The sequence below is a fragment of the Chiloscyllium punctatum genome, chromosome 11 (genome assembly GCF_047496795.1).
Source record: "Chiloscyllium punctatum isolate Juve2018m chromosome 11, sChiPun1.3, whole genome shotgun sequence".
Classification (NCBI taxonomy): Eukaryota; Metazoa; Chordata; class Chondrichthyes; order Orectolobiformes; family Hemiscylliidae; genus Chiloscyllium; species Chiloscyllium punctatum.
Window position 1 is genome coordinate 72957438 of NC_092749.1, and position 26228 is coordinate 72983665.

Below are 26228 nucleotides of genomic sequence, written 5' to 3' on the forward strand. Positions count from 1 at the left end.
TTCTTGTAATTGTGGTCTTTTGAAAGCTGAGGCATTGAAAGAAAAGTATCTTAATGAACAGTTTTACTGACCCGATGTTTCCAAATCATTTTATTAACAAATATGTAATTTTTACCAAATCGTACAGATCACAATGAAGGAAGAGTCACTGCAAGATTTCACATTTAATCAACTTTTTAGTGGGATCAGGCATTAATTATGTGAATCCTACAAAGTGGTCTTATGAACATGCATTATGTGTACATGAGAAAGTACCCAGTTCAGTTACATAATTTTGCAAATTCCATTTTCCATGTCCATGTTCAAATTGCAAGTGAATATTGTTTAATGCAAAAGTACATCAAAATTTTTTTGCCACCCTTGAGGCATGTAGACAATTTATGTGGGAAAAGGCTAGCTTGATGTTTTCATGGACTGACTGAATAACAATAAAAATAAGGTGGAAAGAGTCAGCACTATTTGTGAGGTGAACAGTACTATAACCCCTCATAGTTGGAGGGGCATTTCGTTCCCCACATCCCTTCCCCTTGCTATACAGAGCTAAGCACCCCCTATTTTGTTCTGAAGAACACTGGAAAGCTTTTCAATCATCATCAGACATCCCCATTTATGACCTTGTGTTTGATGAAGGATTGTTGATAAAGCAGCAGAAGAGACATTACAATATGGCAATTTTGTTTTACAAATCTTGTATGTTAGTTGAAGAAACTGGAGTTTGATTAATGGGATCTTTTTAGGTGGGGAGAATTATGCCCCACATGAGTATAATGTCTCTAGTATTTAAAAACAGATTTGCATATGGACTTCTTTCAATGTGATTGGGCCAAACTTCATTGGGCAGAAATAACAAAATGAACTTCCTTTTACAGTGGACATGAAAATCCCTTTGAAGTTGCTTGAAGCTGGGGATAATTTAGTGTTACTAGATTTATTAGCTGCAGAGACCACTAAACTTAAGCGCTATGTCAATACCAAGAAGCTGATTTGAAATCTGTTTGAAGTTCAACACTGTAAATAAACAGGGTCCATAAAATGATCACTGAGTTTTACATGATGTACCCTCCTGTAGTTTTAACTCCTTGGTGACTAAGGGAGCTTTTGTGCTAATGAATGGAAGTTGGAAGATAAAATTGCCTATGGTTATTTTCATTTGATGTTGGTATGTTAATGTGTATTTCCTACAATGATTTGGATACAGTGGAGGAGGGTATGGCAGAATATCGATTGCTGAGGTAGGGTTGACAGTTGGTCTGTAACACATCTTTTCCTCAAAATACTGCCTATAATAGTGCTGCCATTAATTGCATTTATTATACGTTTCAAGATTAAATACATGATTGCAGTTTATTGTAACTCCTTCAATGAAGTAAAAAAATCTTCCAATTTATAGTGTTGCAATTTGCATCCTGAGTGGATGGCAAGTGGACATTGTGTCCACTTTAGTACTATGAATCCATTGACATTTCCAGCACTGAGCACAGTAAATACCCAGTGCACTTCAGAAGTAACTATTTTACACAAGTCTGGTATCACCAAGTTGGTGTCTTTTAAATTTCTTGAAGCTATGGGGTCGTAATTCCTAGTTCTGGATATGGCTGTTCAGGCATGAAATATTTCTGTGCCTATTTTTAAATAGAGAAAGCTCTAACTTGACTGTACATTGTACCCTCATGATTCTTTTCTTTGATCATTTTCCTCCACCCACCACAAAATCGCAAATATTATAACATTATCTGCTGCCTGACACCAAATCTGTCCAACTACTTAATTGTGGGAATAGCTTTGATCAAGGAATTAGACACAAAACCAATCTTAATTTTCTGGAATATTTCTTTTTAATTTTGTAATCAAACTGTATTGAAACTTAAGTATTGTTTAACATATTCTCTTCTGTGACCAACACATGATTTCACTTTGGGGAAACAAACGGGGACAGCGAAGGCATTGGAAACAAAGGAGATTCCATATAAGCATCAAAAATGCATTATTAATTCAACCAATGGCAATGTATAAATGAAAAAGAATTGATATGAATAGAGCCAGCATATTTTGAGAATGAAATATTCTTAGCATATTTTTAACATGTTCCATTTACTTTGTGCCAAGAGTTGAAGTCACTGGATTTCTGAAAGAGAGAATGGTTTAAGCTGCTGGCTTCATATCCATTAATTTAGGAATGGTTCACCGTCCAATGATGGAGCATGAAGGCTGAACAGCTTATCAAATGAGTGGTGCTGGACAAAATGGCTGTAACGTTTTCAGCACCTGTTGCATGAAATCTCCATTACTCAAGATTTGGCCGAACTAAGTTTTTCCACCACCCCCCCGTGTCTGGAGTAATGTCATTTTGAAACACATCTTTTGATCTGTATTGCTAAAAACTGAGGCATTTTGCAGTTTACAAAATAATTGAGCACAGCCTTTGCCAGTGTGAGAAGGCTGCATCTGATGCTTGTAGATAGGTGTAGTCCATATCACTTGAGGGCACAACCTTCAATTTTTTCTTTAAAACCCCTCTTTCAGCACAGCTGGGCCCCTACTATCAAAAATTTGTTTTACCAATTGTGTTCACCCATAATTATGAGCAATAGTAATAATTTTACCTTCTTGAGATGTTGAATTTATTTATTGCAGTGCCATTTGCTGATTACTGTCATTATGCCTCCAGTACGTTGAAAATAACTCTCCACATTTAATAAATAGTTGGAAAAAAGAGAACAGAGTCAGAGCAAAAAGTATTTGGATACATTTCATTTTAAAGATAAACATCATCATTGGCCATTTGCTCACCTTTTCTAACTTTGATCTGGATATTTTGAGATTTTCCATTAATTTATATTTGTCATGCATCATATACAGGCAGTCCATTTCTTTGCTATTACCCCACACATGGTTCTACCGCAATGTAGTGATGACCCATATCTGTTTCTGTTACAAGCATATCCATATTGCAATAAGACATGTACAATGTCAGGTTCAGTCTGATATGTAGCAAGAGCACTTGTGACAGGCAATGACCATCTGCAACCAGACATGATCTAATCAACTCCCCATGTCATTCAATGTCATTATAATGCTATATCTCCATATGCCAACATCTGGCGTCGATTACCATTGACAAGAAATGGAACTGGACCAGTCATATACACACTGTGACTTGCTCCTGTCACTAGAGGCTATAAGGTACTGCATTTTGGAAAAGCAAATCAGAGTAGGACTTCTACACGTAGTGGTAAGGTCCTGGGGACTGTTGCTGAATTAAGAGACCTTAGAGTGCAGGTTCATAGTTCCTTGAAAGTGGAGTTAGATAGATAGGACAGTGAAGAAGGCGTTTGGTATCCTTTCCTTTATTAGTCAAAGCATTGAGTATAGGAGTTGGGAGGTCCTGTTGTGGCTGTACAGGACTTTTGCCACTTTTGCATTTTGCGTACACTTCTGGTCTCCTTCCTATTAAAAGGATGTTGTGAAACTTGAAAGGGTTCAGAAAAGATTTACAGGGATATTGCCAGGGTTGGAGGACTTGAGCTATAGGAAGAGGCTGAACAGGTTGGAGCTGTTTTCCCTGAAGTGTCAGAGGCTGAGGGGTGACTTTAGAGATTTATAAAATCATGAGGGGCATGGAAAGGATAAAGACACAGTCTTTTCCCTGGGGTGGGGGAGTCCAGAACTAGAGGGCATAGGTTTAGGGTGAGAGGGGAAAGATTGAAAAGAAACCTAAGGGGCAACATTTTCACACAGGGTGGTACATGTATGGAATGAGCGAGGAAATGGTGGAGGTTGGTAAAATTGCAACATTTAAAAGTTATCTTGATGGGTATATGAATAAGAAGGATTTAGTGGGATATAGGCCAAGTGCTGGCAAATGGAACTAGATCAGTTGAGGATATCTGGTTGGCATCGATGAGTTGGACCGAAGGGTCTGTTTTCGTGCTGTACATCTCTATGACTCTAACTTGCCTCCTAACACTGTCCACAACTTACAAGATGCAAGTCCTGAGTGAGATGGAATACTCTCTACTTGCCTGAGTTTGCACAGTTCCAAAAGCATTCTGAAAGCTCAACATAATCCAGAACAAAGTGGCCAACACTATTGACATTCGTTCCCCATTTACTTTGTCTCCCACCAACACACTTTGCAACAGATACATCAACAAAATGAACTATAGCAACTCGCCAAGCTCTTTCAACAGCACTTTCCAAACCTGTGATGTATAGCACCTTGAAGGACAAAGGCATCAGAGGGATGGAAATATCGCCACCTGAAAAGTTCCCCTTCGAGACATTCACTACTTGACTTGGGACTATGTCACCATTCCTTCACTGTTGCTGGATGAAGGCTTGAGAGCTCCATTTCTCAAAGGGTTATAGGTGTACCTTTTGGCCTATGCAGCAATACTCCCATCCCTTGAATGAATAAATCAACAAAACATTGTGTTTAGAAGCCTTTGTATCTGCCAAACTTGCTGTGCCTTCTGGACATCTCAAACTTAATTTATATTTTGTTAATCCATTGAAAATCCTGATACTCTGCTAGATGTCTTTACAACGAAATGGTTAAGATTGAAAAGATATGGAGGCAGAATGCAACTAGTCACACTTTTGGTATATCAGTTTATCTATTCTGCTACTGTTTGGTCCCAGTCTAAGTTCTGAAATAATCGTGAATCTTTCTGTGTCGAGGTTATTTCAAATGGCAAAAACTCTGTTCTTGTCTCAGTCTGTCAAATGCTTTGGTGTAATCTGTACAACATAGCTCTTAGTGCACAAATGCATTTCAATAAAACAAAAAGATGACTAAAGAAATCTTTGTCTGCATTTTGTCATCATTTCAATACAAGAGTAGAGGTATCACAAAATGTAATATTGATAAACTGATACAAAAGGAATGTAATGTAGCAAGTCAAAAAAGGAGAAAGCAAATGATGAAGAAAATGAAGTGCTAAAGGAAAAAGTGAAAATATGTATAACACAGCAAGGGAGATCACCAGCTCAAAAAGCTACTGTACTAGAAGCAACTACATCCAAACAAAAGATGGTAGAATAATACTGGAGAAAAGTGATGTCCTCAGCTGAAGCTTTGCAGAACTATCCTCTGAAGAAAGGGGTGAACACCAACCATTGTAATGACAAAGGATCACCAATCATGAAAACAGCATTGTGGAAATGACATTGACATTAGAATTTTGACACAAGATGCTAACATCATTCGGCAAAAATGTCTAAAATACTGGCAGACTTCCAGGAGATGGCTACATATTAGTGTTTAGAGCCTAACTTGGTGCAACAGGATGTTAAATTCTTCGAATGATGAATCTCGGGGAGGCATGTAATCAAAATCATTCTAGAATCACAATGAAAAGACCACACAGCAGTTTAACCAGAAATATCAGAAAACCACAAAAACAAAATATGCATGTTGGAAATCTGAAACAAAAACCATGTGCTGGAAATATTCAAGATTTGCATCATTTGTGTGGAGAGAAATAGTTAACATTTTGTGTTGACTGGGACTTCAGAATTGAGGGTAGAAATGTGAGGGTTATATGACATTGATAGTGGGGAGTGATGGGAAGAACAAAAGAGGAGATCTGAGTTAGGATTGAGAACAAGAGTGATTAAATGTCAAAGATACCAGGGAAATAATCTGGATTAATTAAAGGAAAATGAACAGGAAATGCAACATTAGTAAGAATGATAATGAATAGAATAACAGAAATCCAAAAAGTTGAATGCTTATTTTAAGGATTATATTAAGACACTGCGATAATCTTAATATTATAAACTTAATAGTTTAACTATTTCTATTAAATCAGTCATTATTAGAATCCTATTTGCAACTTATAGGTGACCTAAAATGTATTTTTACAATTCATTGTTCTCTAATTGATTTTTGATTTGCAATTTTTTTTATTGACAGAACTCCACTGTTCTTGAAATGGAAGATGGTGTTATTAATGTTGTAAGTGCTCATTTGTTTTTATACTTTTGATAATGTTACAGAATTTAATCCACTGAAAAGTAATTAAATCCTCTCCATCCTATCGGAAGGATGTTGTGAAACTTGCAATGATTCCGAAAAGATTTACAAGGGTGTTGCCAGGGTTGGAGGGCTTGAGCTATAGGGAGAGGCCGAATAGGCTGAGGCTGTTTTCCCTGGAGCGTCTGAGGGTGAGGGGTGACCTTATTGAGGTTTATGAAATCACTAGAAGCATGGATCAGGTTAATAGACAAGGTCTTTTCCCTAGGGTGGGGTGTCCAGAATTAGAGGGCACAGGTTTAGGGTTAGAGGAGAAAAACTTAAAAGGACCTAAGGGGCAACTGTTTCACGCAGAAAGTGGTGTGTGTATGGAATGAGCGCCAGAAGAAGTGGTGGAGTTTGGTACAATTACAACTTTTAAAAGGCATCTGGGTGGGTATATGAATAAGAAGGGTTTAGAGGGATGTAGGCTAAGTGCTGGCAAATGAGCCTAGATTAGGTTAGGATATCTGGTCGGTATGGACAAGTTGGACTGAAGGGTCTGTATCTGTGCTGTGCATCTCTACGACTCTATAACACACGCTACATGTTGAGACAATTGACAGGGAAAAGGAAGCAGTTGCTTATCAACATGAACTCCGATTATTGGAAGGAAAAGTATGCATGATAACCTCGAGTTATCAACATAATTTTCTCCCCTCCACCCTTGTCGTTCCACAACCTGAAACCAATTTTGGCTAATATTGAAAAAAGTGATAACCATGACTGGTGTGCTTTTTTTCTCAAATGTGGATAGACCCTTCATCTTTAAGGAGAGGACATTACATTTGAGTAGCATTAACTAATGCTGAAATTCCTAGGTAGTAAAATAAACTTTGTAATTCTTCCCATTGCTCGAGATTCATTACACCTCTGCTCCAGCTAAGATTAGCTCATATAGCATAGATTTGAGAGTTAATGTCAGAAATTTCCCAATTTAGCATGTCACTTTTATCCATTTATCCACAGTATCACAGAATTGTTATAGTGCAGAAGGCAGCCATTTGGTTCCTTATACCTGTTGTGGCTTGTTAAATGAACATCATCATCTGCCACTAATCTCCTCTTCCTCCCCATGTCCTTACACAATATTTTTAAGTGAAAATACATCTAATACTGTCTTATATGCCTAAATTGAACAATATTGTATCAATAGACTGAATCTCCATTAATGACATCTGGGTTAGAATGAAGCATTAAAGAATTGCTTTGTAGCTGTTGATTTGAGTTCTTAAAAGTAAATGTTTGATACTTTAAGTACAACTTCAGATATGTTCTTAAGTAATTTTTACGCACTTCATTCTTCAGTGAAGTGCTAGTCAATGTGAGTGTAATGTTTGAAGTGTTAGTTTACTTTACTTTTTAATTAAAGTTATAGCCACCCAATAAAATTAGCTTACGAGGAATTACCTGTTCTTTGTGTAGCATTCTTTGCTAACCAGAATGGGTAGTTCTATTTCTAGTAATAAATTGAATACAAGATACTACTATTCAAAATGTATTCACTGTTTTTCAAATCTCTGATGGATCAATGTAATCTTTGAGCACGTTTCATGCAAAAGTGCTTTTTAAAGTCTAAGGTATTTTTAAATGTTAAATCGACGCTTGCCCAAAGTCAAATTTGTCTGCTTGCTTCAAACTTTACTAAGCAATTAAAACTGATTTTAAATTTTGATTTAAGTTTGGAGATCTTTTCTATTGTAATAGAGTATGGTAACTCATTAACACTGCACTGCATCTGGAACTGGTTGCCGTAACCCAGATAATTCCACTAATTTCACAATTTGCAGCATTTGAGATTTGACTTGAGTGTTTGGTCTCGCATGTTATGTTCATTCAAATAAAGCTTTCATTTTTTTAAGAAAAAAAAGTTGTATTTTTTACTCTGGAGAATGGCAAACAAAAAGCACATTATATCGTGTTAATTATATAGTGCACATATTATATGTGAAGACATTGTAATAATGTGTTTCAATTTAGTGTGTCCTTAGAGAATTCTTCAATTAAAATACATAATTGACCTGTATTCTTGCCATGTTCAATTTGCAACTTTTTCTTTCCCAGTGTAAAGTTCTGAATGGTATTTGTGATCAGACTATCAGATCTGCATCTGATCCTTTGTTAAGCCAGAGTGCTTGTCTCGAGGAGGTTCAGTTGAGAAACATCAAACCAAGCGAAGGATTGGTAAGAAATTGATTTAATATTTCATGTTTTTATCCATGTAATGGTGGTGACTTGTTTTTCCTTTCTAATTGATTACTTTTATTTAACTATTTAGTTTTCATGTAACCCAAAAATCTTAGTACTATTTCACTGCATATCTATTCAGTTACATTGCACATCAAACAGTTGTGTTTTAGCTGTTTTGTTGCTTCTACTTGGTTGTGCATTTTTAAATGTTCCGTCTTGAAGTGTAGGAAGAATCTTGAAGTGGCCTGCGATTCTATTTGTCACATTTTAGTATAGTTGTATGAGCATTCTCAAGTTTCTAATTTTGTTTTTAAGGCATAATGACCCACTTCTTCCAATGCCTCATTTGTGTATTTAATTTAACAATTGCCCATTACCCCCAATGCTATCTGACTGCAATGCAACATCTGCTTTTGCCAAGCTTCAGCAGTGGCCTCCATCCAGATTCTCCCATCCTACACCTTGGCTTCAACAGAGTGCAACAACATGCTTTGTGGATCAGCAGTACTTCAGGAGAGCTGCTAGTGTTAAATTTATATAAAAATATTCCAAATGGCTTTGAAATCTTAATTATAAGTTATAGCTTGTGACTTGGTGCATATGACAGTAGTGTGGAGACACAATACTCAGTAAATCAGTTATTGATGGCAGATATTCTTGAAGCTGGCCAAAAACACACTGGAAAATAAATAACATGTGTATACAATACTTGAAAGGGAAATGGTGGCTGGGACTTATGATTCTTAAAGCTATCCACCAGAATAGTTTACCTTGTGAGTTCTAGGTGTGGTACGGACAAAATGATTGATTATAACTGTTAATCAGTAGTTCTGTTACCATTATTATTTGTTTGCCGGCATAGTAGAAGTTGAACTGTATGAACTTTGGGCATTGCTGGTTGAGAAAGATAACTCTACTGTAAACTGAACAATTTTCAATTTTGCAATGCTGGTATATTGATTTGAGAAATCTAATTTGCAGAGCTGTCACAAGTTCTACTTGAATTGGATGTTTGTATGTGAAGTAGTGATATTCTGCCTTTCCCTGCTAACCTGAGTGTGAAAGATGTTTAACAGCTGTGCTGGGCGTCAGCAGACGCTCAGTATGAAAGTATTTGGGAAAGATCCAAATCATAGCCATCTGGGATTACAGCATCATAGACTGAAAAAAATTTCAGGAATCTGTAATGTTTCCATTCTTTTTGATGGGAATTGGGTTAGTGACTTCTACAGGGAAAGAATTTTGGTAATGCAGCCACAAGTTTTGTTTCTGAAGTACTCATTAAAGTGAGCTGAGTATGGGAAGTTGACAAGAAAATATTCATATTTGGTCAGTGTCAACAATTGGCAAAGTGACTACAAGTTCAAATTTGCTGCACACAAGGTCAGTAAGCTTTCTGGGACTTGACAATTGAAACTGATAGTAGCATGCAATAAAAGTTGCTTTAAGAAAGGAACATACTGTAAAATTAAATCTGGTATTCCCTTTTCAAACTGAAAGTTAAGGAGAGGGTTAGCATTTCACTTTCTTTCCCTCCTTTGTCGATAAACATCTAAAGAGGATTGCTGGCTAATAAATTATTGGGTCGACAGAGGTTAATGATTCATGCATAGGTTAAAGAGTGGATAGAAAATACCATCCTGTAGAATGCATTTAGTCATGACCAAAGAATGGAGATTGTAATTTTAGATTGATATCCTGGAAGTTTGCAGAAATTTGTAGATGCATTGTCTTGGATTCTTTACTTCCTTTAGGAGATTTAAAATCTGATTTATGTAAACTATACGTGATTGTTGAAAGGCATGTACTTGAACTGGAAGATCTTTGTGTTCATCAAACACATTTATAGATAGGTTATGGATGGATTATTCTCTAGTTTTGTGGTGAGAGTCCATTTACAGGTACATTTTAAATGAATTTTGCATACTTAAAAGAAGGAATTGTGCCATCAGGATATTGGGGATTGATAAACGGAGTGGGTCAGTTTGTACAGGGATTTAGAGGTAAGGGAAGGTGGATAGTATTATCTGCATTGACTCCAGGCCCCATGAAATCATGTGGCTTCAGACAAAACATGGAAAAACAAGCTGTTGACTGTCCAACTTGCTCCCTCAAGTGATGAATCATTATTGGTCCTGTTGAACATGTTGAAACAGTGGATTATGAGTGTAATAAGAAGAGGGAACATATACTGGTCGTGGAGCTTTCAATGTATATTAAGAACAGTGGGTCACTAGTACTATGACTGGCTTATCTGCTTGGATCCAGAAAAATATTGGTGCTATACTGGGTTGGCAAAGAGTAGTAGGAGAACCAGTAAGTGGGAATGGCATACCTTAAACCTATCCAATCTAATTGTCACAGATGCATCAACAGTGATGTTGGTAAAAATGTCCACAAAACATTCCTCATGCAGATTAATTCTTGTATTTATGCCTTTTGAGTTCTTGACCCAAAGGCAGATCCTAGGTGATTATTCACTGAACCAAGATAAGATGCCACGATATTTTTATTAGGTTGGGGAGACAGGTTCTGAATATACTTGGAAAAGAGCAGACATTCGATTTACACTAAAAGTAGAGAATTCAGATGCAGATGTTAGCTGTGTAATCGACTAACCTAACACATGTCCACCCACACCCCAATGCCTCGATACTGACTGGCTTCATTGTGTACATTGGTTTGGTATTTTCCAGTAATGCCATGCTAACTAGGATGGATTAAGGCTGAATAGAACCGTGTGAAAGCTTATCTGCCTCACTGCTGAGCAATGCATGTCCTCACAATATATTACCTCGTGGCCTGTCATATCTCTCATGGCAGATTAGCCAGATGACCAGCCTGATCTAATGGATTGTAGAGCCACATTCAGAACATCACCAGTTGCACCCAAAAATTAAGTTTCTATATGGCAATATGACAACTCTAGAGTTAGCAGCATGCTATAAATGTCGAGGTGAAAGTGAAGGCTGCAGATGCTGGAGATCACAGTCTAGATTAGAGTGATGCTGGAAAAGCACAGCAGGTCAGGCAGAATCCGGGAAGCAGGAAAATCGACATTTCAGGCAAAAGCCCTTCATCAGGAATATGAGGCAAGGAGCCCCCAGGGTGGAGAGATAAATAGGAGGGGAGTGGGGCTGAGGAGAAGGTAGCTGAGAGTGTAGTAGGTGGATGGAGGTAAGGATGAAGGTGATAAATTGGAACCGGTGGGTGGGAAGGAAGATTGGCAGGTTGGACAGTTCATGAGGATGTTGCTGAGCTGGCAGGTTGGAACTAGGGTAAGGAACTAGGGAGGGGAACTTCACCAGTTTCCTTATTTCCCCCACCTGACCCCACTTCCAACCTGCCAGTTCAGCAACATCCTCATGACCTGTCCTACCTGCCAATCTTCCTTCCCACCTATCCGCTCCACCCTCCTCTCTGACCAATCACTTTCATCCCCATCTTCATCCACCTATTGTACTCTTAGCTACCTTCTCCCCAGCTCCAGCCCTCTCCCCCCCCTCCCATTTATCTCTCCACACAGGAAGCTCCCTGCCTCCCTGCCCAAAACGTCGATTTTCCCGCTATAAATGTGTAACAATCCTAAATTGAGGATCAGCTCAGGACCTCAGCCCTGTCACATCCACATGTGAATGTTAGTGGACAGTTAATTAATAGGAGGCCGAGATGCCACATCATCTGTGAATATGATGCTTTTGAAGTTCAGCTTGAAGTGTTTGCATGAATCTACAGCCAGAAATGCTGAATGATTGATTCCTATTTGTCACCACCTCTGGTCCTTGCATTCTTAACAAATATTAGTTTTCAGCCAATTTGACTGGTTGCACGTGACATCAGGGAGCTGCTAAGTACCTAGGTTCCCAAGGATGTGGACCCTGATTTATATCTCACTTGTGCTAAAGATCTATGCTGCAGAAGTAGCTATGCTCTTTGTTTCAAAACAAATGTTGGGTTTTGTTCTATGTGAAAAATTGTTCAGGATATCTGCAATGTTATCAAGTAGCACAAAAGGAAAGTGTGCAATTGGAGAATGTACCTTCGGCTGCTCAATCCATGACTTACCTGCAATATAAGTTCAGAGGAATGGGTCTTGTGATGCAGTGGAAATGGCCAGAAGGTCTGGGTCTGACCTTATATGGAGGTGTGTGATAATGTGTCCAAACGTTTTATTAAAAAGTACTTGTAATGTCAGAGTTGGTGCTGTTTGTTGCTGGTTGTGTTGAGTAGCACTATTTGTGCTTGTGCAGGTATTTTATCAACCCATCTTTACCTGTACAGATATGGCAATATTCAGTGCTGGACTGAAAAGTGGCAAGTGGCATTGAGGTCACATACAACATTCCTGTATCACAGGTGTTACGCACTGGTCTTCAACAAGAGAGACCATAGTTGCCTTCCATTGGTATTCAGTAACATTTGAGTGTCCCACTAATAGTTGTCCAGGAATCATAATTCAGTTACCCTCCCAAGTCATACAATATGGACCAAAAACATTGAACTCTCTACCCAGATACTTCCACCACATCTCCTGCAGCCTGATGCAAATCATTAAAAGATTGCTCATTTAAAGAGAATCTTTTTAGGAAATTGCTTCAGGAGTTGAACAGCTTATTTTATCTGAAACAATCTCCTCGATTATCAATACATTTCATAAGGCAGAATACACTGAAACAAAAACAAAAGACTTGCAGAGAGTAGAAATCTGGAATTAAAACCAAGTACTGGAAATGTTCAAGTCGGACAGCACCTGTACAGAGAAAGAACATTTCTTCAAAGTGAAACAGAAATTTTGACATACTTTTTAAGTTGATACACTGTTCACAATATGAACATTCCTATATTTGAGGAAACTAAAGCCAGATTAGGAAATCATTTTGAAAAATGTTTACATTCAATCTGCAACCTTTAACTCAATTTCTTTCACAGGTGATGCTGGTATTTTGACAATTTTCTGTTTTGTTTTTTAGGACCCGTACAGCCTATGTATATTAACATTTTGATCAGCGAAAGGAAATCAAGCTTTTCTTAGCAAGAAGTGTCAGTTGAACTTAGAGTTTAAGGTCTGCTAGTGTTTGTTGTGGAAATTTTGTTCTATAAATCAATTTTCGTCAGTTGTTAAAAATATTAAAATCACGCTTTGGGGTTGTATATGAAAATGCAGCTAAAATGCTTGATCTTAGTGGTCTTTGTTTGAAGTGTAAGTAGAAAAACCGTTATAGAACAAAATAATTTCTACACCATTTGGCAGAGATAGTGGTCAAAAGTAAACAAAAACAGAAATTGCTGTAGAAATTCAGCAGATCTGGTAGCATGTGTGAAGAGAAAACAGAATTAACATTTCAAGCCTTGTGAACCTCCTCCAGAACTATTAATCAGCGAGGTAAGGTCTTTGTACTGATGATGTTAGATGAGGTAGTAAAGGAGTGAGCAGATAGGGGGAGCCCAGAGAGAGAGAGAGAGAGAGAGGGAGAGAAAAGGATAGGCAAACAAAGGGATTGTTGATAATTGGCCTGGGAAGAAGAAAAGCTAGATAGGTCTTAATGGCAGCAATTAAAGCAGCACATTTAATGAGAGGATCTGGATTTGTGGGAATAGGTAATAGTCAAAGACTTGGGATCTTCATGCTCTGAAACGGTCAACTATGTGGAAAATGAAGTGATGTTTCTCCAGTTTGTTGGAACACTGCAGCAGGCTTATGTCAGAAATTTTGGTAAGGGAGGATGGTGGTGTATTGCAGTGACAGGCAACTGGAGATTCAAGATGATTTTTTACAGACCAAATATAGATGTTCCCCAAAGCTGTTACCCAGTCTGCATTTACCTCCCAAATGTACAGGAGATCACATTCTGCAGGGACTGCTATTCTGGGACATTCTCTGGTCCATTTCTGCTCCACTCCTACTCCTCCCAACACTTCCATAGTACCTTTCTATGCAATTGAAGAAGGTGAAACCTTTGTCCATTTACCTTCTCACTGTTACAACTTTTGATAAGTTTCTCACTGTGCAATGTCCCAGGCACGATTTCCAGGTGAAGCAGCAATTTACCTGCACTTCAATCTAGCCTCCTCTACTTGCTGCTCACAATGTGGTCTCTTCTACATTGAGGCAATGTAACACAGACTAGGTTACTGCTTCGCAGAACACCCATGATGACTCTATTTAGACGACATCTGGAAGGCAGCAACACAACAAATCAAGATCTGCAGACCAGGAAACCATTGTAAATGAACTTGTCTATTTACTACGTGTTTTATTTCATAAATGAGAGGGGAACTCTTGACAGTTCTTGTACAGGTACTTCTGGTAGAACACACATTTCAGCAGCACAATCTATCTATGATGGTGCTGAAGAATTAGGGAATGGTATTTTGGAGGACACTTACCTCCTATCTGCAATAACATGATTCCAGCGGGGATTGGTTTGCGCAGTTGGTTCTGTGCATGTGCCGATTTTCTTCTTGTTCTGCACATGCTCCAGTGTCCGCACATGAGTGACGTTGATACCAGTCTTCAACTCGGAGAAAGTGAGAACTGCAGATGAGGGAGATCAGAGCTGAAAAATGTGATGCTGGAAAAGCGCAGCAGGTTAAGCAGCATCCAAGGAGCAGGAGAATTGACATTTTGGGCATAAGCCCTTCTTCAAGAAACTGAAGAAGGGCTTATGCCCGAAATGTCGATTCTCCTGCTCCTTGGATGCTGCCTGACCTGCACTTTTCCAGCAACACATTTTTCAGTACCAGTCTTAAAGCCATTCTGTGCATGCACCAATGTCAGTTGCCGATGGAGCAACTTTAAATGAGAGGTAATGTGTAGAGTGCAGATTTCTTACTTTTTTTTAAGAATGTATTGTGTTAAACTTACTTTTATTTTGTTAATGAAATATGATTTCAACCTTCATTCAGGCTGTGCTTTACATTGTGCTGCACTGTTTGATGATTACTGAACAATCGTGACTCATGTTTGCCCAGGACGTCACTTTTCCGATAGGCCCCATTATTTCTATTAAGCGAGGTTTTGCTGGAACACAACTTTGGCATTATAGGAGAACTACCTGTACATTAAATTTCAATTTAAAATCCGAACATTTTATGTTAGACACAGTTTTCAGAAACCGGGTCTTTCAAATTTTGTCCACATTCATCCTAAGTGCAAGTTAGTTCTCGACAATTTAAAAAAAACTTAGCACATGCCCAAAGTAGATCTAAATATTATAGATGTTGGAATCCAAACTGAGCATCACCTGAGCATTTATGACTGAACTTTGCCTGGGTAATAGAGATTTGGCATATAACAAAGTACAATGATGAACTTATTCCCTGAGTTTGCTGCATAACTGAGCTGTGCTTGTGCAACTTACTGAATGTATACGTTGTCATTAGGTTGATGAGAGTGAAAGTTGTGAACTGCTGCAGCTCCAGGATTGTAATATTTTGAATACTATATTAGGATATTATGGTTTATATGATTCATCTAAATCACATTGCTCCAGCTGGTAGGACTTTCTCAGTATTTGCACAAGTTATTTATTTTTCTCAGTTCATCTATTATGCTTTGTCTCTTCTCCAGTAGGTATAGATGTCTATTTGAGAATTGTACCATTGAAATTTAAAGGCTGTATGTTACTTGGAACACAGTATGAATTTCCAAATGTGAAGATAGGATTTCAACATCACATCAGTGAGCTTTCTAAATGGGTAATTGTACTGCTGTGTTTTATTCTTTCTAATAAATAAATGTTTATCCTTTTTCCTAGGGAATGTATATTAAATCAACATATGATGGATTGCATGTTGTTACTGGTACAACAGAAAATGTGAGTAAGAAATTTGCTGATAATTTCAACTTTGAATGGCAAATCTATTATTTTGGGTTTTTAATCAGCGTGCATTAATGTGCCTTATTTTAGTTGTGTTTTTTTTTCTTGTAATTTGCATTAATTGAAAACTCTGAAGCTCTCCTACATGAGATGGCAAGTTAACGAGTTTTTAATTATGCAAATTCACGTTCTTTTTCAAAAATAAAATTATACTACAGCAAACTTTTTATTAAACAGCCCTGATGGGACCAGAAGTGTGCTGGCTGATCAAGAGGTCCACATAATCACTGTAAAAACATGCGCATTATGTAATAGAAGCCCAATGCACAGGGTATCAACATCACTGTTATACATTACTTACAGCGTCAAGCACTTAAATTTTATTTAAGACAAAGTTATATTATTTAGCAGCAGAGAGCCTGCTTACTTGCATCATCCACTGCCTACTCTGACTTCATGGTGATCACAAAAACATGGTAAACATCTGGTGTTTGAGGTATATAACTTATCGAGAATGCCAGTTCATAAGGTTCTGGTTAAAATAAAGCTTGCTGTACATTGATTATTCAAATACTTTTGTGCGTATCCACCGTCCGTGGAGTCCTGTGTGTGTTTGGGTAATAGATGTTGCGTGATGGGTCCTGACAATCATTACCTTGAAAGATGTGTCAGGTAGATTTGCTGCCACCATCCTCCTCTGGGGTTGGGATTCGTGTGTGACTGGTCTAGTATAGTACAGGAAAGCCATTTAGTCTAATGAGCAGACTTTCTTGTCTTAAACAACATTGTAGTTTATTGTGTGATAAAAATTGTTTAGGTTATTGTTTCTGATACTACCAAACCAATGTTTGAGAGAGATTGAGGGTGGTAGGTCTATCTTTGCGACTCAGAGCTATTCTACTCTTATCCATATGATCAGATCATATTGGGTGGTGCTTAATGTGTTCCTTAGCGATAACCCTTTCAGAGCTTAATGCCTTATACAACAATAGACAGCAGTGAAGTAACTTTGGAAATCTGAGTGTGCATCATATATATCTATGAAGGTAAATTGATCAATTAAGCTGATTTCTGAATCTATATGTGCTATACAACAAGACAATTCATAGACTGTTCCCTGTTTATCAACATCTGTCACAGCAATAAATGCATATTAACAACTATACTGGACTTTGGTTGTAATATTTGCTTTGCGGTTTTAGATTTTAATTGTTCTGCAATTAGTTTGTTTGTTTACTGCCAGAAAACTGTTTTTCTAGCCTATCTAATAAATCTACTGCTACTTTAGTCCAACATCCTTGTCTACTTGTACATCAATCATTATTTACGATTTATATTAGCCATCTGTTTTCTTTTCTCATTTCTTTCTTCAGCGTGTTTATGCCTTACATGCTGACTAAGGCCTATCTTGGTGGAAAATTTAAGTGGACAGTACTTGCATTGAAAAGTCTCTTCTAAATTAACTGTATTATCCTTATTACATTTAGAGTAGTGACACGCTACCTTCCCATCCACACTGACTGCAAGTGGCTCTTATCAATTTAACTCCTTTACAGCTTTTAACATGTTTTCTATACTGACCCATTGTATTAAATATATTTTAAGCATTGATGGCAATTAAAGGCATCTATGGGATACCAAAATACTAAATCAACATTTAATTTTATTTTGGCCATTGGGTACCATAACACAGGGATCTATTAAGTTATTACACTCCATCTCACTTTCTTGCTCATTATTCAAATTCAAAGGACCCCCATAGTTGGAGTTATAAAAAAATCTTCGATTTTATAAAACCTGGATTGTGGAGAAGGGACTGCTCCTCGTTACTTTCTGTTTGGTCGCTCACTTTCTCGTTGCAATTTAAATTTGTGAACTCTCTCTTGCTACAAGGAGCAAACTAGGGGTCTCATCTGTTTGTGTATACACTGACGGCATCATCCTGTTGTGGTTAACGTATTTGGCACACGCGTCACCACTAACGTGCGTGCAAGGCAGTTGTTTACCCAGTTGTCCACCCAACCGGATACAGGAAAGATTGGCATGAGGGCCATTCCACCTCTTGCTTTGTTTTAAATGTCCTAGGGTAAGTGATCCACGTGGGTCAACAGCCATCTCATATTCCTTCTGTGGTCGTACTCGCCGACCCAACTAGAGTACTGCTTTAGCAACGGTCAAATGATCCATCAAATCGAGCACCCTCTGTCAGGTTGTTACCAGGGAAGCCGTGGTAATCGTGGGCGGCACGGTGGCACAGTGGTTAGCACTGCTGCCTCACAGCGCCAGAGACCCGGGTTCAATTCCTGCCTCAGGTGACTCTCTGTGTGGAGTTTGCACATTCTCCCCGTGTCTGCGTGGGTTTCCTCCGGGTGCTCCGGTTTCCTCCCACACTCCAAAGATGTGCAGGTCAGGTGAATTGGCCATGCTAAATTGCCCGTAGTGTTAGGTAAGGGGTAGATGTAGGGGTATGGGTGGGTTGCGCTTCGGCGGGGCAGTGTGGACTTGTTGGGCCAAAGGGCCTGTTTCCACACTGTAAGTAATCTAATCTAATCTAACTACAGGCGACAGAACAAGTAAAAACACTATAGATGTGACTACGCAAGCAAGCTGTTGGAAATCCAACGAAAACAGCTGTAGTCACATTTCCCCACTCCCCCAAAATACTTCTGAAATACTGCATTCAATTCTGTATTCCTGCTTTAGGGCGGATGTTGTGAAACTTGAAAGGGTTCAGAACAAGAGTTACAAGAATGTTGCCAGGGTCAGAGGGTTTGAGCTATAGAGAGAGCCTGAATAGGCTGGGACTATTTTACCTGGAGCATCAGAAGCTGAGAGGTGACCTAATAAAGGTTTTTATAAAATCATGAGGGGCATGGGTAGGGTGAATAGCCACCGTCTTTTCCCCAGAATGGGGGAGTCCAGAGTTAGAGGGTACAGGTTTAAGGTGAGATGGAAAAGATATAAAAGGGACCTAAGCGGCAACTTTATCACGCAGAGGGTGGTGTGTATGGAATGAGCTGCCAGAGGATGTAGTGGAGTCTGGTCTGATTACAGCATTTAAAAGGCATCTGGATGGGTATGTGAATAGGAAGGGTTTAGAGGGATATGGGCCAAATGCTGGCAGTTGGGACGAGATTTATTTAGGATATCTAGTTGGCATGGACAAGTTGGACTGAAAGGTCTGTTTCCATGCTGTACATCTCTATGACTCTAATGACCTGTATTTTTGTGACAAGGGACTTCACAGGAGGATTATGAAGCAAAATACATCATTAAGCCACATGAGGTATCAGAACAGATGACTAAGGCCTGGTCAAAAAGATAGGGTTTAAGATGTGTTTAAAAGGAGGAAAGAGTGTAGCAAGGGAAAAGAAATTTGAGGTTAGGACCTTTGCAGCTGAAGACATAGAGTCATAGAGATGTACAGCATGGAAACTGACTCTTCGGTCCAACCCGTCCATGCCAACCAGATAGCCCAACCCAATCTAGTCCCACCTGCCAGCACCCAGCCCATATCCCTCCAAACCCTTGCTATTCTTATACCCATCCAAATGCCTCTTAAATGTTGCAGTTGTACCAGTCTTCACCGCTTCTTCTGGTAGCTCATTCCAAACACGTACCACACTCTGAGTGAAAGGGTTGCTCCTTAGGTCTCTTTTATATCTTTCCCCTCTCACCCTAAACCAATGCCCTCTCGTTCTGGACTCCCTGACCCCAGGGAAAAGACTTTGCGTGTTTACCCTATCTATGCCCCCTCATAATTTTGTAAACGTCTATAAGGTCACCCCTCAGCCTCCCCTCCAGGGAAAACAGCCCCAGCCTGTTCAACCTCTCCCTATAGCTCAAATCCTCCAACCCTGGCAACATCCTTGTAAATCTTTTCTGAACCCTTTCAAGTTTCACAATATCTTTCTGGTAGGAAGGAGACAAGAATTGCATGGAATATTCCAATAGTGGCCTAACCAATGTCCTGTACAGCTGCAACATGATCTCCCAACTCCTGCACTCAATACTCTGATCAATAAAGGAAAGCATACCAAACGCCGCCTTCACTATCCTATCCACCTGAGACTCTACTTTCAAGGAGCTATGAACTTGCACTTCAAGGTCTCTTTATTCAGCAACCCTCCCTAGAACCTTACCATTAAATACATAAGTCCTGTTCAGATTTGCTTTCCCAAAATGCTGCACCTCGCATTTATCTGAACTAAACTCCATCTGCCACTTCTCAGCCCATTGGCCTATCTGGTTAAGTTCCTGTTGTAATCGGAGGTACCTCTTCGCCGTCCACTATGCCTCCAATTTTGATGTCATCTGCAAACTTACTAACTGTACCTCTTATGCTTGCATCCAAATCATTTATGTAAATAACAAAAAGTAGAAGACCCAGCACTGATCCTTGTGGCACTCCACTGGTCACAGGCCTCCAGTCTGAAAAACAACCCTCCACCACCACCCTCTGTCTTCTACCTTTGACCCAGTTCTGTATCCAAATGGCTAGTTGTCCCTGTATTCCATGAGATCTAACCTTGTTAATCAGTCTCCCATGGGGAACCTTGACGAATGCCTTACTGAAGTCCATATAGATCACATCTACTGCTCTGCCCTCATCAATCCTCTTTGTTACTTCTTCAAAAAACTCAATCAAGTTTGTGAGACATGATTTCCCACACACAAAGCCATGTTGACTACGCCTAATCAGTCCTTGCCTTTCCAAATACATGTACATCCTGTCCCTCAGGATTCCCTCCAACAACTTGCCCACCACAGTGGTCAAGCTCACTGGTCTATAGTTCTGGATTAGTGTGGTGCTGGAAAAGCACAGCAGATATTCCTGATGAAGGCCCGAAACATTAATTCTCCTGCTCCTCGGATGCTGCCTGAACTGCTGTGCTTTTCCTGCACCACTCTAATCCAGAATCTGGTTTCCAGCATCTGCGGTCATTGTTTTTACCTCACTGGTCTATAGTTCCCTGGCTTGTCCTTACCACCCTTCTTCAGCAGTGGCACCACATTTGCCAACCTCCAGTGTTCTGGCACCTCACCTGTAACTATCGATGATATAAATTTCTCAGTAAGTAACATGGAGCTATGATACTGTCATATTCCTCGAAGATGTAATGTATAAGTTTGGCACACGGATTATTTTAGTGAGATCAAAAACAGACTGGGGAGATTCTAAAATGGAGTTTCTTGAAAGATGAACGTACTTTTAATGGCAACCATCTCTCCTGGAAATTCAGAGAGAAAACTGAGATTAGAAATGGGGCGGTTTTTGAAGGACAGAGGGGCCAAATTTGGGTTTATTTTCAGAGGAAAGACGTATGCTGGTGGGTGGGAAGAGGGGGTCTAATACCTGCACTGAATGTGCCATTCATAATAAAAGCAAATATATGAAAATGCTGGAAATCTGAGAGTTCTGGAGAAACACAGCAGGTCTGGCAGCATCTGTGGAGAGCAGAGTTACCATTTCAAATGCAATAGTACTCTTCTTCAGAAGAAGAAAGTATACAAAATCCCTTGCAACAACCACAAGCACTACGCTGGATAAAATGGAAGAAAATTAGCCATCCGTTTAAACACCAATTAGCAACTCAACAACATGATTCACTCTTCCTCATCTCCATAAAGATGGACCAAGAGGGTCGTCAGGTCTACTATGACAAAGTAACTATTCTAGGACAAGCTAATCAGAGACAAGCCAGAGTGTTTTTAAATCTGGTTTTCAATCAAAAAGGCCATTAACAAACGCATAAACCCAGTGTACAAACTGCTACAGAGAAGACCTGGAAATGACACTCACCCCAACAGACCCCACATTAAAAAAAAAACAAGCAGAACAGAACAACACTTCATGGAAGTCTCACTGATGATACCCAGCATGGTAATGAAACATCTGCACAATAACCTAGCAACTCGACAAGCTAACCAACTACTTCACTCTTCTTCAGAATACCATTCATAATGTCGGTTGGTATGTAACCACAAAGGTATTTGGGTAGTTTGTATCTTATAGAAAGTAGGATAAAAGGAGCAAGAAGTGGACCTAATTGGGCAAGAGCTTGAACAAGGCATCAGAGGACATGGTGAAAGAAACTAGAGGAAGGTGCAAAATTGAGGTTAGGATAGGGGCATTTTGGAAGTAGCCCCCTCCTAAGCCAGCACACCCTTCCTTCAATATGGGGTCCCAACTGCTCACAATATTCCAAATGCGGTCTGACCAGAACCTTATACAGCCTCTGCAATACCTTTCTTTGCTTGTGCTTTAACTCTCTTGAAATTAATGTTAACATTGCATTTGTCTTCCTAACTGCCAATTGAATATGCATGTTAACCATAAGAGAATCCTGAACTCGGGCTCCCAAGTCCACTTGTGCTTCAGATTTTCAAAGCCTATCCCCATTTAGGAATGATTTGGAGATGCCGGTGTTGGACTGGGGTGTACAAAGTTAAAAATCACACAACACCAGGTTATGGTCCAACAGGTTTAATTGGAAGTACAATTCGTGTGCTTCCAATTAAACCTGTTGGACTATAACCTGGTGTTGTGTAATTTTTAACCCATTTATGCCACTTTTGCTCCTGCTAAAGTGTATAACCTCACACTTTGCCCACTCTCCAACCTGTCATGATCCTTCTGTAGCCTCCCCACTTGCTCAACACTATCTTTGCCTCCATCTTTGTGTCATCTACAGACTTAGTAACAATGCCCTCAGTTCCTTCGTCATGAATAGATGTAGTCCCAACACTGACCCCTGCAAAACTCCACTAGTCACCAGATGCCATCCTGAAAAAGACCCCATTATCTCTACTCCCTGCCTTCTGCTAGTCAGCCAATCCTCCGAGTGCCAGTACCTTGCCCCTAACACCATGAGCTGTTATTTTATTTAGCAGCCTCCGACACAGTACCTTTTGTCACTTCCTTGACATCCAAATAAATCACATGCACTGGTTCTCCTTTGTCTAATTTGCTCATTATTTCCTCAAAGAATTCTAATAGATTTGTCAGCCATAACCCCTCCTTGATAAAGCCCTACTGGCTCAGCTATTTTTATCATGCACTTCCAAGCATTCCACAATCTCATTCTTAATAACAGACTCTAAAGTCTTATTGATGACCAAGGTCAGGCCAAAGGTTTCCTGTGTTCTGCCTCCCTTAAACATGGGTACTAGATCAGTCATTTTCCAGTCCTCTGGGGCCATCCCTGATTTGTGATTCTTGAAAGGCCACCACTAATACCTCTACAATCTCAACTACCTTCTTCAGAGGTAGTCCATCTAGTATGGGTGATACCTTTCCACTTCTCCAGCACCTTCTCCTTAGTAATAGCCACCGAATTCCTCTCTGCACCATCAACCCCCCTCCCCCCTCCAAACCACCACTATTGGCCTTTGCTTTTTTTTCAGTTATCCTCTGCTGGTTTTTAAAAGACTTCTCATGAATTCATGAAACGTCACCACATTGTATGCTTTTGCTTTTATGCTGTCCCTCACTTGCCTTGTCGGCTATCAGTGCCTTGTGCTCCCCTTAATATTTCTTCCTTGGGATGATTGTGCTGTGCCTCCCGAATTACTTCCGCAACTCCAACCATTGCTGCTCCACCACCTTCCCTGCCAGTCTCCTGCTTCAAACAACTCTGGCCAGCTCCTCCCTCATGTCTTTGAAGTTACCTTTACTCAGTTGTAATATCATTCTGTCTGATTCCAGCTTCTCCATCTCAAACTACAAGGTGAACTCTACCATATTATGGTCACTGCTCCTTACTGGGTTCCTTTTGTCTCAAATTCGCTCAACCACCAAATTCAGAATTACCTGTTCTCTGGTGTGTTCTACCGGAAGCTGCTCCAAAAAAAGTCTCTGGGACATTCCACAAATTCATTTTCTTAAGATCTGATTTCCCAAGTCCATTTGCATATTGAAGTCCCTTATGATCATTGTAATAATGCATTTCTTACATGTCTTTTCTATATTTGTGAGAAGATTTGTAGCTCGGGTGCTCATTGTTGTGGTTCTGTCTACTAAGGACCAACTATCCTTAGTAGCCACACGCAGATGACAAGCAACATGAGTTCAACTGAGGCAACACCTACTATTTTAGGACAAGCCAAACCGAGAACAGCCAGGGAATTCCTAGAGGCATGGCACTCATCCACAGACTCTATCAACAAACACATTGACCTGGACCCAATATACCGGCCACTGCAGCGGACAGCTGGAACTGACAACCGGAAGCGGCAGAAACAAACCACTATAAATGCAGGAGGAAACAACACAGAAGCGCTTCACAGGAGGCTCCCAAGCACTGAGGATGTCACCTAGACAGGGGACGAAACGTCTGCAACACAAATTCCCAGCTCGGCGAACAGAACCACAACATGTCTTTTCTATGCCTGACTTCTTCCATTCCCCACATCCTACCTACTGCTAGGAGGCTTGTATAGAGCTTTTTTTTCCCTTCTGTGGTTCCTCGTCACACTCAGCGCAGGTTCTATATCTTCAGACTCCATATCCCTTGCTATTGATCTAATTTTGTTTCTTAGTGACAAGACAACCCAACCTTCTCTGCCCATCTGCCTGCCAGTTTCAGTCTGCAGTACAAGCTCATTCATCTTGTTTTGTGTACTGCATATATTTAAGTACAGCACCCTCTGTCCTGCATTGACCACCCCTCCTCATATTTGTCATCTGATATGCCTGATGTTAGATTCCTGACCCTTTCCACACACTGTTATTTGATGTGGCAACTTTCATAACCCCTCCTGAGTTCCCCCCACAATCCTCTTAAGTTTTTCCATACTTTTCCATGCAGGTTAACCCCTATAAGCCCTATCTGCAACTCTAGTTATTTGATTCACCAAGACTCTGGTTCCAGCATGACTCAGGTGGAGCCCATCCCATTGGAATAGCTCTCTCCTCCCAAGTACTAACTCATGAATTCAAACCTATTTCTTCCACTGCAATCTTTGGGCCACATGTTTACCTCTTTAATCTTGTTGACCCTCAAATTAGGTCAGTGGTCAATTACTGGAGGGTACATAGATATTTCTCTCATGGTTCAGAGAGTAATCTGGAGCGTGTTACCTTTTTTGGTTCTGCTTTTTAATTTAGCCCCTAGCTGCTCATATTCCCTTAGCAGGACTTCGTTATTCTTTCTAATGTTATTGTTGGTGTCTGTGTGGACCATAACAACTAGATATTTTTCCCCTTCTACTCCAAGTTCCTCTGCAACCCAGATGAGGTACCCTGAACTGGGGTACCAGACAGGTAACAAAGCCTTTGGGACTCTCGATCCTGGCCACAGAATAGTGTCTGTTCCCTTACTATACTACCCGCCCCCGATTTATAATTACATTTTTGTATTTTTCCCCTCCTTTTGATTGGCTGTCTGTACCATGATGCTATGGTCAGTTTGCTCATCCTCCCTCCAGCCTCCGCACTCATCCAGATAGGGAGCAAGAATCTCAAACCTGTTAGCTCGCTCCAGGGCTGAGATTTCTTCACTACCTCTTGGATTCCTCTACCTGCCTTGTTTGTGGTCATATCCTCCTATAACTAACCGCTGACCAAATTTGAGGTAGTTGATCTAGTGGGTGTGACAGCCTTCTGGTCCAAGTAATTCTGCCCCTCCCTGCTCTGTCAGTGTTCAAAGCTTCAACTCCAGAGATCCTCAAGCGACCACTTGCTACAGATGTGCTCACTATGAACCACAATGGGGTCCACCAGCTCCCATAACATTGGGTATAACACATTGCCCGAGTTGGCATCTCTCTTTTAGTTAAATTTGAAAATCAAATTTAGAACTTTCATACTTTTCATCTGTGGCTTATAAATATTTCCTCTATTTGCCTTCAATCTGAAAGTAATCTGTTATAGTAGCTATCGCCAATCAAAAACTTAATTTACCTGGAATGTCACTCCTTAGTGCAGGGCCCCATTCCTAATCATGGGCTTAAATTTATCCAGTTTAAATGAAAATCTGACAAACTACAAGCCAAAAATAACCCCAAAAGTACCTCTTCCCCTCTGCACCAAATTTCCAAGCTGCCTCCAAATTCCCCAAACTGTATACTCACTTGTGCTGTGTCTTCCTCTGGACAAGGATCTGTCCTTCATGACAGTGTGAAGCTTACTGACCTTGATGAAGATTCCGTTAGCATCTTGTGCTTGTTGGGGGTAAGGTTGCAGGTAACATGAAGAGAAG

General features: G+C 39.9%; 1 protein-coding gene across 3 annotated transcripts in view; it reads left to right on the top strand.

Moving 5' to 3' along the window:
* Positions 1-26228, top strand: part of cnksr3 (cnksr family member 3) — a 190771-nt gene that overhangs the window by 127078 nt on the left and 37465 nt on the right. For all 3 annotated transcript variants that reach the window (XM_072581041.1, XM_072581042.1, XM_072581043.1), the window contains 3 exons: positions 5918-5959; positions 8081-8200; positions 15964-16023. In XM_072581041.1, the coding sequence (XP_072437142.1) occupies positions 5918-5959; positions 8081-8200; positions 15964-16023 (222 nt within the window). The remainder of the gene's footprint in view (positions 1-5917; positions 5960-8080; positions 8201-15963; positions 16024-26228) is intronic.